Here is a 14,692-nt window from a genome sequence, read left to right as displayed (position 1 = left end):
AACATATGTGAGAATTTGGAAAAGCAGCAATAAAACACTGGAAACTAATATACTCTACAATTATTGAACTAGAAGTTTATTGTTGTTATTTCAATTAAGTATTCTGAAACTATGAATGTGAGTATTGAAGCCTTGATGAAGCAATTTAAAAGTTATCAAAATGCTAAATAAATACCAATCTGTTAGTAAATATTCAGCAAATAATATTTTATAGGCCTTTCTTTTACATCAGCGATCTGCAAAATTTATTAACTTTCTTTTTCACAATCTAAAACAAGTGTAACCCTTCCTATGTGTATAAATAATCACTTTCTTGGCATCCTGAATATCCTAAGTGACTCTTCTCTTCAACAGATTCCTCATAGCTTTTTTCACTTCTGTGTTTCTCACTGTGTAAATGATAGGATTTAACATGGGACAGAGGATTACAAAGAACACAGTCACCCACTTGTCCACAGGGTAAGTGGCCACAGGACGTATGTAGGTGAATATACAAGGACCAAAAAAGAGAACCACTACTGTAAAGTGGGAGCCACATGTAGAGAGGGCTCTGCGCCGTCCTTCAGAGCCATGGGATTTCAGGGAGCTCAGGATGGCTATGTAGGAGGTGACCAGGATGACAAAAATGAGCAAGCACATGCCCCCGCTGTTGGCCGCCACCGCCACTCCCAGCCTGTAGGTGTCGCTGCAGGCAAGCGCCAACAGCGAGAAGCAATCACACATGAAGTGGTCGATGACGTTGGGACCACAGAAGGTCAAGTCCATGGTGAAAAGGATCTGGACTGAGGCATGCAGGACCCCCCCGACCCAGGCCACCACCACCAGGAGCTGGCAGAGCCCCTGTCGCATGATGGCTGTGTAGTGCAGAGGCTTGCAGATGGCCACGTAGCGGTCGTAGGCCATGGCCATGAGGACGATGATCTCTGATCCTCCCAGGAAGTGCTCCAAAAAGAGCTGAGTCTGGCAGCCCCCCCAGGAGATGGTTCTCCTCTGAAACAGCAGGTCAGTGATCATTTTGGGCGTGCTCACAGAGGTGAAGGAGGCATCTAATAAAGCCAAGTAAGTGAGAAAGAAGTACATGGGAGCCGAAAGTGTGGGGCTGAGGGAGATGGTGATGACGATGAGCAGGTTGGCCAGCACAGTAAACAGGAAAATGAACAGAAAGACAACAAAGAGTATTTTTTGCAGGTGTGGATTCTGTGTGAGTCCCAAGAGAACAAATTCAGTCACCTTGTTGGGAGGCCTGAGGACATCCATTCAGCAAGTAATACCTTCCTGAGCCTGTATTACCTACAAAGAATAAAGAGTGATACTTGTTAATCATGATAGCATTGTGATCCGGCTGTCTCAGGATAGAAACAGTGCTATCTCGGCGACTGTGGTGCATATCCTTGGTAATTTGCCCCAGTTCTCCTTTCAAGTCTTTCTTTTTTCCATGATGCTTTCCATTGCTTCAAACACTCAGAGTTTGTCACCTGTAGCATTTGGTGTTATAATTTACCTAGGACAACATTTGATGTTATAATTTACTGATAAAGCACTGGGCTCTCTCCATGAGATCTGGATTCCCCTAATGGTTTCAACTCTATGTGACTCTACAAAGTCATCTAAGTGCTCCATACTTCCGCGAATTCCTCTGTGTCTGTGAGGCTAGCAACTGTAATTTTCAGATGTGTCTTTTTTTTTTTCATTTATGTTTATTAGTTGGAGGCTAACTACTTTACAATATTGTAGTGGTTTTTGTCTTACATTGGCATGAATCAGCCACAGATTTACATGCATTCCCCATCCCGATCCCCCCCCACCTCCCTCTCCACCCGATCCCTCTGGGTCTTCCCAGCGCGCCAGATGTGTCTTATAAGCTGAGAAGAGCTACACACAAGTCCGAGTTATTTCCCCTTGCATGAAAATTTGCATTTGAAATCTCACATCTGTGGGAAGAAAAAACATGAACAACAAGTGTCTGTCATAAACAAGGAGTTTAGAGAAATGTACATTAGTCCTTGGTAACAAAAACTCACCAGCACCTACCAGAACACGTTAGCTGTTCAGGTGTGTCTCATCACTGTCCCCACCATAGTGGCTGCAATATATCCACAGTGTCTGAAACCTATTAGGTGGTGAGTGTCTGACACTGAATTGCTCTTCTCCAAGGATCAGCATATGCCTCCTTCCCCAAACCATAATCTCAGATGAGTTCAAGTGATCTTCTCCTCCAGCTCTGCCCACCTATAATCTCTCTACTTTATGAGAAAATTAAATAGACGTCTAAAAGGAAACTGCACACCAGTTTAATAGTTTCTGAGTGAAGAAGCTGATTTAAAGCTCAACACTCAGAAAATTAAGATTATGGCATTTGGTCCCATCACTTCATGGCAAATAGTTGGGGAAACAGTGACAGACTTAATTTTGGGGGGCTCCAAAATCAATGCAGATGGTGACTGCAGCCATGAAATTAAAAGATGCTTGCTCCTTGGAAGAAGGAGCTATGTATGACAAACCTAGACAACATACTAAAAAGCAGAGACATTACTTTGACAACAAAGGTCTGTCTAGTCAAAGCTATGGTTTTTCCAGTAGGCATGTATAGATGTGAGAGTTGGATTATAAAGAAAGCTGAGCACTGATAAATTGATACTTTTGAACTGTGGTGTTGGAGAAGAGTCTAGAGTGTCCCTTGGACTGCAGGGAGATCCAACCAGTCCATCCTAAAGGAAACCAGTCCTGACATTTACTGGAAGGACTGATGCTGAAGTCGAAGCTCCAATACTTTGGCCACTTGATGCGAAGAGCTGACCCATTGGAAAAGACCCTGATGCTGGGAGAGATTGAGAGCAGGAGGAGAAGGGGATGACAGAGGATGAGATGGTTGGATGGCATCACCAACTCAATGGACAAGAGTTTGGGTAAACTCTGGGAGTTGGTGATGGACAGGGAGGCCTGGCCTGCTGCAGTCCATGGGGTGGACATGACTGAGCGACTGAACTGAGCTGAACTGACACTCTCTAAAGTAATTATGGAAATATTTAATTGCCTCTTGGAAAGTTCGTTTTATGAGTCATTTTACTTTCAAGATAATTAGTGTGTTTAATTTATAAATTATATTCTTCAATATTATGTTCCATGTGTGTGTGTGTCTGTGTGTGTGTGTGCATGCACGTGCATGCACACAAGTGCTCATGCATGCTCAGTCATGTCCAAATCTTTACAATCCCATGGACTGTAGCCCGCCAGGCTCCTACATCCATGGAATTTTCCAAGCAAGAATAATGGAATGGGCTACCATTTCCTGTTCTACATACAATTTAATATAGTCATATTCTGTAAATTTACTGTTTCAGTAGACTTGATAAAAAATATTCTTGCATAGGTATTCAATACATAAGGATCTATCAAGTAAATAAAATACTTATTTTCAAAGTTCTAAAAATAAGAAAAAAATTAATGAGGAGAACAGAAAGAGTTGGCTAGAAAATTTCATCAATACATATATATATACCAACGATAGCAAATAGTATTTAGTTAATTTAGTCACTCAGTCAAGCGCAACTCTTCGCAACCCTATGGACTGCAGCACACCACGCCTCCCTGTCCATCCCCAACTCCTGGAATTGACTCAAACTCATGTCCATCGCATTGGTGATGCCATCCAACCATCTCATCCTCTGTCATCCCCTTCTCCTCCTGCCGTCAATATTTCCCAGCATCAGGATCTTTCCCAAGGAGTCAACTCTTCGCATGAGGTGGCCAAAGTATTCGAGCTTCAGCATCAGTCCTTCCAATGAACACTCAGGACTGATTTCCTTTAAGATGGACTGGTTGGATCTCCTTGCACTCCAGGACTCTCAAGACTCTTCTCCAACACCATAGTTAAAAAGCATCAAGTCTTCGGTCCCCAGCTTTCTTTATAATATAAAATCCATTACTTAGTTCCTACTACAAGCTCATTCATTCAATAACTATTTATTGGATACTTACTATATATATCATGTTGTTGTTGTTGTGTATGTTGTTCACAAAATGCCATAAATGTGTCATTATCAACTGTTATTAGTGCCTGAAATTCTATTACCAAATGGCAGCAGCACACCCATCTGTGATATGAATGACCTTCCCACTCCTTCTCATGCTTCCTCCCATCTTTTATAGTGTCCAGTATCCATCACTCCTAGTTACAGGAGGAGTGGGTGCTAAGTTGCTTCAGTCGTGTCTGACACTTTGAGACCCCATGGACTGTAGCCCGCCAGGCTCTTCTGTCCATGGGATTCTCCAGGCAAGAATACTGGAGTGGGTTGCCATGCCCTCCTCCAGGGCATCTTCCCCACCCAGGGACTGAACCCATGCTCGCTGGGTCTCCCACAATGACAGCCAGATTCTTTACCTCTAGCGCCACCTGGGAAATCCAGTTACAGGATACTGCATTACTAATAGACTGAGAGAACTGGAGATGTACATTTGTCAAAGAGAAGAGAAGTAAATATAATAAAATGTATTTGGCAAAATGTAACTTTCTCTTTCACAAATAAATTAATAAAGAACTTTACTTTTAATTATCTAAGATGAAAATTTTATACAAATCTTAAATCAAAGTGCAGCAGCTTCATTGAAATCCCCATTCTGAGGTAAGGTCTCACAACAGATCAAAATAGACTAGAATGCAAATAAAGTAAGAATTAAACATAACGACTATGAAGAAATATAAATTACTTTTTCCCTTTTCTTTGACTCCACAATACTTTTTCAAGGAATAAGCCCTAATGTAAGATATTTTTAAAAGAGAAAGATCACTAGGTATAAATATGTTCAACACAATTATTAAGACCTATGGAAAATTAGAAACAGTGTGGAATATTCAAAAGTGAAGAATAAAATAATTAAAATACAATCACTTTCTTTGAATAATATGTAGTTTTTAACAAAGCTGCATCTAAAATTGTTCATTATCATTGAAAATTTCTGAAGTTGTAATATTAAGTGGGGAAATTTTGGATGCACATTTGAATTGTATAGAAACTCTGTTATTTCATTGTAACTAATTATATTATTCTTCTAATGAATTTAAATGTATATTTATAATATAAAAGACCCCAAAATATGTTTACCTCTAAATTGTTAGTACTGTAGTTGAGTATACCTCACTTGATGCTTTGTGCACTGAAGAAGGATTTAAATCTCAGGTAAGTTTGGATGAGCAGTGATTATATGATCTGCAACATGCATTTAAATATGAGAATCTAAGATTATATAATTTCAAAAAATAATCTCACCTATGAATATGTCTGACATAGCTCCATTGTCAAGTCCCAGGCAGCTGCTAGTTCACAAGGAAAGAAGTGTTAAGTTATAAGATTAAAAATGTCAACTAGCTCAGCTGCAATAAGCATCTTTGCTGATTTATAAATGGTATCTTTGGATAAGCCTTAAGAACACTACCACATATCCTCTTTTTGGGCAAAGTAGGAAGTATCTTCTCTGTGGCTAATTGACCTCAGGGGTATTTCTCCATCATTAGCAGGTCTTGCCAATAACCCAATTATTTTAAACAAGGCATCATTAGAGAAGAGCTTTTACAATATTCATCTTTAATTTTAAACTTCATCCTTAAGTCTACATGAAAACAAAACATCATCACAAAATAAAAAAGCACCAAGATGACCACTTACAAGCTTGCATACTTGATAGTAAATGAGCTTAAAAACAGAGCATGAATTTTTGATACTATATAAATAAAATACTTAGGTGTGTAGCTATCTGATTTTTAGATTTTATCATAATATTTTATTTTTACTGATCTACCAGTCATGGTAATCATCATTTCTATATATTGCTTTCAGGTGCACATTAAATGATTATTATGAACCCTATTATATTATGAACACTTCACGCTAAATAAGGTTTACAGTACTTCTTCAAAATAGTTGTTTCTTGTTCCAGTTCTGGAATTAGACTAACATGATAATAATGAAAATTATTCCAGTGTTCAAATATATCCAAATAAGGTAGAATGCACTTGCCATTTAAATTTAATCCTGCAGCATACCTACAGAATATAAAAAATAGGAAATAATACTCACAATTTGTATAAGAAAATGTAAGAAAGGGAGTAAAGACACCATTTACCAAGGGAAAATAAGAAGCCATACTGCTGAATCTTGGGGCGGGACACTTATCTTTAAATTATATTTTCTATGACTAAAGTGTCATGAGACTCTTATGCTGCCACCAATTGTGAAGTCCACTATAATTACTTAGTAAAATAAAGCTGACATTAAAATCATTTGGCAAACAAATTCAATTCAGAAATATTTTATGTGAAATCACAGCTACTTCAAGATATTAAAATATGCTTTCTTTAATAAGAAGAAAACTAAATTGTAGATAACTCTAGATTGACCCCAGCGATTGTGATCACTGTGAGCAGAATGTGTCAGGAAGGAAAAGAGTTTAAGAGAACTGAAAACACATGACCAAACCTAATCTGACTGGACACTGCAACATTATGGTTCTGCAATAGTATCTGTGATAGCAGCTGCCAAAACAGTTTCAATGAGGATTGTAACCTGTCTAAAGACCTCTGGGGGATACGAATTTTGCAGAAGTATCATCATGGAATTGTCTTATACTTGCTCTTTCAACACTGGAATAAAAGAAAGTCAAATCACAGAATTGGCATATACTGATAGAGTCACCATCCCCAACTTTATGAAAAACTGAAATCCATTCAATCATGGCCCTTTCAATGCCCATCCAGCCTTGACTTGAATAGCTACAGTGCTGGGTAGAGAGATTGTTTGAGAACCCCTAAATCTCTCTAGTCCATTTCCACAAGGTTTTAGAGAAGCAGAAAAGGGAAAGAGAGCAGATTTAGATGTAAAACAGTGAAGATTGTCCATGAAAATAGTTTTCAAACAAGAATTCTGGAGCTATGCCAGGCAGTCTATTTCTATAATACAAATCTAAGGTGGTTTATAAATCCTGCAGAGATAGTAACAGATTCTCCACTTGAAAGGCAAACCAGAAAGAAAGCAGAAAAACAAAAAATGTATGGATCATGTCACAGCTGATCAGAAAGTAGTTGAGGTCTGTTTTGATGTTTGATAGTTTTAGGAACTAATTTAACAACAACAACAACAAAAAAAAAAAAAAAAAACAAGCATGTATCAAAATGTTCTTATGGGCAGATTCATAAACTTCAATAGTAGGTAGAGAAAATGTTCTCAGGATAGCAAAGCAGTCAAGAGAGAGCTCATGATGTATTAGGCCATCTGAAGGAACTTTCATCCCAGAAAGACATCATCTATGTTGTTTACGAGGCATGAAAAGTTCTGGGAGGTAGGCTGTGGTTTCATAACTTTTCCATGTTGCTTCTAATTGAAGTAGAAGCAAACATAACAAAATTTATGACAGTAAACATATTAGCTTGGGTAGAAAGACAGAACTTGGAAACAATTTGCAGTTTACCTAAGTAAACTACTCACAGAAATAGGGAGAACTGTTTAAGGCTCTAGAGTATAAAGTTGCCATACTGTAAAATAAAACACATATCTCCTGTTTCCAAAAGTGGTTTTCTTACTCTGTATCATGTATTGCTAATAATATGCCTTCTGAATATTTTTCTATCATGGAGTTCATTAATTTCTCAGATAATATACTACTATGTGTAAAACAGCTAGCCAGTGGGAGGCTGGGAAAGACTGAAGGGAAGAGGAGAAGGGGGTGACAGAGGATGCAGTGGTTAGCTAGCAGCACTGACTCAATGAGCACGAATTTGAGCAAACTCTTGGAGATGGTGGAGGACAAAAGAGCCTGGCAAGCTGTAGTCCATGGGGTTGCAAAGACTCGGACAAGACATGGCAATGGAACAACAGCAAGATGGGAAGCTGGGGACCACAGGGAGCTCAGCTGAGGGCGCTGGGATGCTCTAGAGGGGGGAAGTGGAGGTGGGAGTGAGGCTCGAGAGGGAGTGTGTATGTATACACTGCTGCAGAGCAGAGGTTAACACTGCACTGTAAAGCAATAGCTCCCCAAGTGAAAAATAAACACGCGGTACCCTTGAAGTCGGAGGCTGGACCTTTCTGTCTAAGAAGGGAGCTGTGCAAACTTCTGTGACACATGCACACACTCACATTTTAAAAGCACAGTCCAGTTTAGAAAAAAGCCAGAATTAATTCACAGCAAAGCCTTCTAAGTTGTGTAAGTGAGCTGAGAAATGCTCTCTTTGGTTAACTGTGGAGTATTGATTTTTATCTGGTTTTTATTATTCCTTATAAATAAACTGTGGAGTATTGATTTTTATCTGGTTTTTAATATTCCTTATAAATAATCTTCTAAAGTAGTTTTCAAAGAGGATTACAAATTCAAGGAACTAAATGTAAGCCAAAATTCTAACACTTATATAGTAATATGCTTCTTTCTATATAACTGTCCACATCATCCTCGATACTAGTAAGTCAAATAGCTGTCTTAGAAACAACTGCTTAGACTTTTAAGCATAAAAACAACTTTTATGAATATGTATTTATAAAAGACAAGTTTTAAATTCCTGTCATATGAAAGAGGTTCTGATGAAATATCTTTCCACTGATATCTTTGAAATGGTTGAAAGAGTATCAAATTTGGATTTTGAAGACTGCAGATGTGAATACTAGCTCTGTTTCTGATATTAGACAGATAATTAAATAAAGACTTCCTGCTCCTTTGGATTTTGTGTGAAGACCAATAGGATGAAATAAGTTACATCGTTCCTTGGTTCTGTCTTATCTGTATAGAAATTGAAGTCATGTATTAGAACCAGATAAGTTACAAAAGAAGAGGGGGGAATTTTTAATGTATTGTAAGTTAACCTTGTCCTTTATCCAATCAATTAAAACAATGTGTGGGTGCTAAGTCATCCCAGTCATGTCCAGGTCTTTATGACCCTATGGACAGTAGCTGCCTGGCTCTCTGTTCTTGGGATTCTCCAGGCAAGAATCCTGGAGTGGGTTGCTATGTTCTCCACGGAATCTTTCCGATCCAAGGATCACACTGTGCCTCTTGTCTCCTGCATTGGCTCCTTACCACTAGCCCCAACTGGGAAGCCAAACCGTGAGTATAGTGTACCAGTTCATGTCCAATGTGGCAGACACATTGTGATGACCAAGTCTGAAAAGGCCTAGTTCCCTGTCCCCAGGATATAACATATAAAGATGCATCAAAAATTCCAGTCCAGTGGAAAAACAGCTATTATAAAAATATTGGCAAAATACTAAGTGTTACAGGGTAGGAATATATCTATTAAACTGAAATCAGAGAATTTAGTTCAGATTTAAGGAAATAGTGATAGAACAAATAAAGATGGAAAGGGAATTATATAGAAATATGTACCATTATGCAGTCACAAAGGCAAAATTATTGAGGCACAAAGGAATTTACACATCAAGCATGAATAGATCAAACTGTGAAAAGATCACTGACTTGGATTGTATAAGAAATCACTGAGATGCCGTTCAGGGGCTCCTTACTTGGAAGTTCCCATCTCCTGACCTGTGAATGCCGAGGCTATCAAATGCTGCATCTCTAGTTCTGACATCTACCCTTATTTTCAAATTTTTGTATGCCATATCCCCAATTCTGGACATCTGCATTTGGATATCAATTTAGTATATATAATACATAATTTAAAATTTCCACAATGCAAAAGTGTACCCTATCTTGTTAAGTGGTATCCACTTCAATGCCATTGCTCAGACAATAAATCTCACAGTGTTCTTCACTCCCTTATTGATTTCCTACGACTCATTCATGCCTTTGGCAAATCGAGTTGTCTCTACTTTCAGAACGTATCCCTGATTTGATCATTCCTGCCCCAACTCCCGGCCTCTGCAGCAGCCTCCTGAGAGTTAGGTCTACCTTTGCTCCGGCCTCTAACAGTTTGCTTTCCTGAAGCAGCCGAAACTATCGATTCTCTTTCAATTCTGTTCTGATTGTATCTCTCCTGTGCTACAGTTTAATGCATCACTTTCAACGTTTACTGTAATAAGACAGAAATCTCCATTTTTTATTCAAAGAACCTGAGGCTTACCCCATCTCATTAATTTCCCAAAAGTCAAGCATGTTAAGTGATAAAACCAGAATTGGAATCAAAGCTTTATTTATTTCAAAATAATTTAATGTCTTACATAATAAAGTTGCACGGTTGGGAAGCCCGACTCCCAATATCAGGTGTCTTTGTCACCATATGGAGGCTTGATGTGATGTGATGTGAAGGCTTCTGTGTGACTGAAGACTTTTTAAGTTACTCTGAATTCATCTTTCATCCATGATGACAAGACAGCGTGACAGGCTGCATTGTTATTTGTAGAAATATTTGATTTCACTTAGCTGTGTCTCCATTTTCTCCATGGAGTCTCTGATTATTCAGAAAACTGTTATTATTTACACTATAGATTATTTCCTAGGGAAATTTATTTTAGTAACTACTTTTCCTACTAACTCCAAAACAGAAAATACCATTCAGTTGCTTAGTTCTTCTCATTCTGTCAAGTCTGGTGTGGCCAGACTAGAGAAGTTGAAATTTTGGGAGACATTACTGTGTCTTATTTTCTTTCTTTTGTGCATTGCTTTAAGGCTAATGAAGGACCTCCCCCAAATTTTATAGCATTTCTTAAAAGGGTATCATCTTTTTGCCCCAATAGAGTTGAAGACCACTGTACATTTTATCCATTTCTAACTATATAGATCATTAAATCTTAGAACTGGAATCTGTTCAAAACTGATTCTTACTCAATTAAGTACACCGGGATTTCTCCACTAAATTTAAAAATTATGCTGTTGCTCAGTCGCTCAGTCGTGTCCGAGTCTTTGTGACCTGTGCAGGCAATGCCTCCCTCAATAATCCCCAGCTTCAGCTCAGCTCAGTTCAGCCTCTCCGTCGTGTCTGACTCTGTGTGACCCCATGGACTGCAGCATGCCGGCTCCCCTGTCCTTCACTGTCTCCCAGAACTTGCTCAGACTCACGTCCATTGAGTCTGTGATGGAATCCAACATTCTCATTCTCTGTGTAGAAACACTACTAAACCGTATCACTGATTAAGGTCTGTAAGTTGTGATGAGATGGCTGGATGGGATCACCGACTTTATGGACATGATTTTGAGCAGGCTCTGGGAGTTGGTGCTGGACAGGGAAGCCTGGTGTGTGGCAGTCCAGGGGGTCACAAAGAGTTGGACATGACTGAGCGACTGAACTGAACTGGAGATGTGACAGTGATAGAAGGAAAAATATTTTATAACCATTTTCAGACTATTTACAGTTAAAACCAAAGTACCAGACCAGTTGTTTTGCTTCAGCAAAGATGAATTTATCATGTATTTTTCTACATGTCACTGCAAGTTTTTCTCTCTTTTTATTTAGTATTCAATATATTCTGACTTGATGTTTGCTCTATATATAAAAATTTACCACCAATTCAGATACAGTGTTTAAATATTTATTCAATTATTAAATTGGATAATACTATCTATTTTAATACTGAAAATATGCTATGGCTGAGGACACTGTAATTAATAAAACAGGGTAATATCATATGAAAGTTCTCCTTGCATGAGTATTATATTCATATAATAGATTTCACATCAGAGATGATGACAATTTAATAAAGTAGTTAGTCTTATTCAGTCCCTTCATGGATCACAGCCTTGTCTTGACAAAGCAATTTGCACAACTCAATGACGCTATAAGCCATGCCATGTAGGGCCACCCAAGATGGATGGATTATAGTGAAGAGTTCTGACAAAATATGGTCCACTGGAGGAAGAAACGGCAACCCACTCCAGCATTCCTACCCGGGGAGCCCCATGAACATACGAAAAGGCAAAAGATGGACACTAGAGGATGAGCCCCCTGCTCAGAAGGCGTCCAATATGCTACCGGGGAAGCACGGAGGGCAATTACTAACAGCTTCAGGAAGAATGAAGCGGCTGGGCCAAAGCAGAAATGGCACTCAACTGTAGATGCATCTGGCGGTAAAAGTAAAGTCTGACGCTGTAAGGAAAAATATCGCATAGAAACCTGGAATGTTAGGTCCATGGATCAAGGTTAATTGGATGTGATCAAGCAGGAGATGGCAAGATTGAACATAGACATCTTAGGAATCAATGAACTAAAAGGGACTTGAATTTAATTGAGATGACCATTATATCTACTACTGTGCACAAGAATCCCTTAGAAGAAATGGAGTAGCCCTCAGAGTTAGAAAAAAGAGTAAGAAATGCAGTATTTGGGCAATCTCTAAAACAGACTCATCTCAGTTTGCTTCCAAGGCAAACCATTCGACATCAGTGTAGCACAAGTCTATGTCCCAACTACTGAAGCTGAAGAAGCTGAAGCTGATTGGCTCTGTGAAGACCTACAAGACCTTCAAGGTCTAACACCAAAAAAAAGATATCCCTTTTATCACAGGGGATTGGAATGCAAAAGTAGAAAGTCAGGAGATATTCAGAATAACAGGCAAGTTTGGTCTTAGAGTACAAAATGAAAAACGACAAAGGCTAACAGAGTTTTGTCAAGAAAACACACTGTCCATAGCAAACACCCTTTTAAATGACCCAAGAGATGACTCTACATATGGGCATCACCATATGGTCAATATCACAATCATATTGATTCACTGCAGAACTAGATTGCAGCCATGAAGTTAAAAGACAATTGCTACCTGGAGGTAAAGCTATAACATACGTACAGCATATTAAAAAGCAGAGATGTCACTTTGCGGACAAATGTCCATATGGTCAAAGCTATGGTGTTTCCAGTACTCAAGTACGGATGTGAGTGTTGGATCATAAAGAAGGCTGCATGCCGAAGAATCAATGCTTTTGAACCATGGTGTTGGAGAAGACTCTCGAGACTCCCTTGGACTGCATGGAGATCAAAGAAATCAATCATACAGGAAATCAACCCTAACTATTAACTGGAAGAACTGACGCTGCAGCTGAAGCTCCAATACTTTGGCAATCTGGTAGAAAGGATCAACTCATTGGAAAAGACCCTGAGGATGGGAAAGATTGAAGTCAAAAGGAGAAAAGAGGCAGCAGAAGATAAGATGGTTAGATTGCACCACTGACTCAATGGTAATGAATCTGAGAAAATCCGGGAGATAGTGGAGGACAGAGGAGCCTGGCATGCTACCATCCATGAGGTGGCAAAGAGCAGACACAGCTTAGTGACCGAACAGCGAAAACAACGTGTGCTTTTCTGGTGGCTCAATGATGAAGACTTTGCCTGCCAATGCATAAGATGCTAGTTTGATCCCGGGTTGCACAGATCCTCTGGTGAAGGAAATGGCAACCCTCTCCAGTATTCTTGCCTGGGAAATCCCATGGACAGAGGAGTCTGGCTGGTATGGGGTTGCAAAGAGTCTGACATGACTTAGCAACTGAGTATTCACACTTAATCATCCCGATGTACATAAATCATCACTTTATTGGCATTCTGAACACCTACACTACTCTTCTCTTCATCAGATTCCTCATGGCTTTTTTCACCTCTGTGTTTCTCACTGTGTAAATGATAGGATTTAACATGGGACTGAGGATTGCAGAGAACACAGTCACCCACTTGTCCACAGGGTAAGTGGCCACAGGACGCGTGTAGGTGAACACACAAGGCACAAAAAAGAGCACCACTACTGTAAAGTGGGCGCCACATGTAGAGAGGGCTCTGCGCCGTCCTTCAGAGCCATGGGATTTCAGGGAGCTCAGGATGACTATGTAGGAGATGAGCAGCAGGGAAAAAATGAGCAAGCACATGCCCCCGCTGTTGGCCGCCACCACCATTCCAGGTATGTAGGTGTCACTGCAGGCAAGCTCCAACAGTGAGAAGAAATCACACGTGAAGTGGTCAATGACGTTGGGACCACAGAAGGTCAAGTCCATGGTGAGAAGGATCTGCACTGAGGCATGCAGGACCCCCCCGACCCAGGCCGCCACCAGCAGGAGCTGGCAGAGCCCCTGCCGCATGACGGCCGTGTAGTGCAGAGGCTTGCAGATGGCCACGTAGCGGTCGTAGGCCATGACAGTGAGGATGATGACCTCTGATGCTGCCAGGAAGTGTTCTAAAAAGATCTGAGTCATGCATCCTCGCCAGGAGATGGTTCTTCTTTGATGAAGTAAGTCAACAATCAATTTGGGGGTGGTAACAGATGTGAAGGAGGCATCTAATAAGGCCAAATAAGTGAGAAGGAAGTACATGGGAGCAGAAAGCGCAGGGCTGAGGGAGATGGTGATGACAATGAGCAGGCTGGCCAGCACAGTGAAGAGGAAAATGAACAGAAAGATGATGAAGAGTATTTTCTGCACATGTGGATTCTGTGTGAGTCCCAGGAGAACAAATTCTGTCACATTGTTGGGAGGCCTGAGGACATCCATTCAGTAAGCAACAGCTTCCTGGGATAAAGGATGATATTCACTAATCATGAAAGGCTTGTGATCTGACTTTCTTAGAACAAAATCGTCACTGTTCAACATGCCCTTGGAATTTTTGCCCTGTACTCATTTCCATTCTTTCCTATTTTCACCATGGTATTTTGCATCTCTTCAGACATCTAGCACCTGTCACCTGTCAAACATCAGTAGGGCTGCATTTGATGTGTGATTTGCCAAGAAAACACTGGGCTTCCTACATGAGATTTGGATTCTCCTACTGGTTCCAACTCCGTCG

At 39.9% G+C, this 14,692-nt stretch overlaps 2 protein-coding genes across 2 annotated transcripts; both read right to left on the bottom strand.

Moving 5' to 3' along the window:
- Positions 1 to 330: 330 nt before the first annotated feature.
- On the bottom strand, positions 331 to 1,257 carry LOC136174307 (olfactory receptor 4C3D-like). Its single transcript, XM_065944374.1, has one exon. The coding sequence runs from the start codon at positions 1,255 to 1,257 to the stop codon at positions 331 to 333; it is 927 nt and encodes a 308-aa protein (XP_065800446.1).
- A 12,216-nt stretch (positions 1,258 to 13,473) lies between these two features.
- Positions 13,474 to 14,400, bottom strand: LOC136175695 (olfactory receptor 4C3D-like). Its single transcript, XM_065945940.1, has one exon. The coding sequence runs from the start codon at positions 14,398 to 14,400 to the stop codon at positions 13,474 to 13,476; it is 927 nt and encodes a 308-aa protein (XP_065802012.1).
- Positions 14,401 to 14,692: the final 292 nt, after the last annotated feature.

The sequence above is a fragment of the Muntiacus reevesi genome, chromosome 9, assembly GCF_963930625.1.
Source record: "Muntiacus reevesi chromosome 9, mMunRee1.1, whole genome shotgun sequence".
NCBI lineage: Eukaryota > Metazoa > Chordata > Mammalia > Artiodactyla > Cervidae > Muntiacus > Muntiacus reevesi.
The sequence above is the reverse complement of the archived record's forward strand: the minus strand, read 5'-3'. Positions and strand labels throughout refer to the sequence as shown.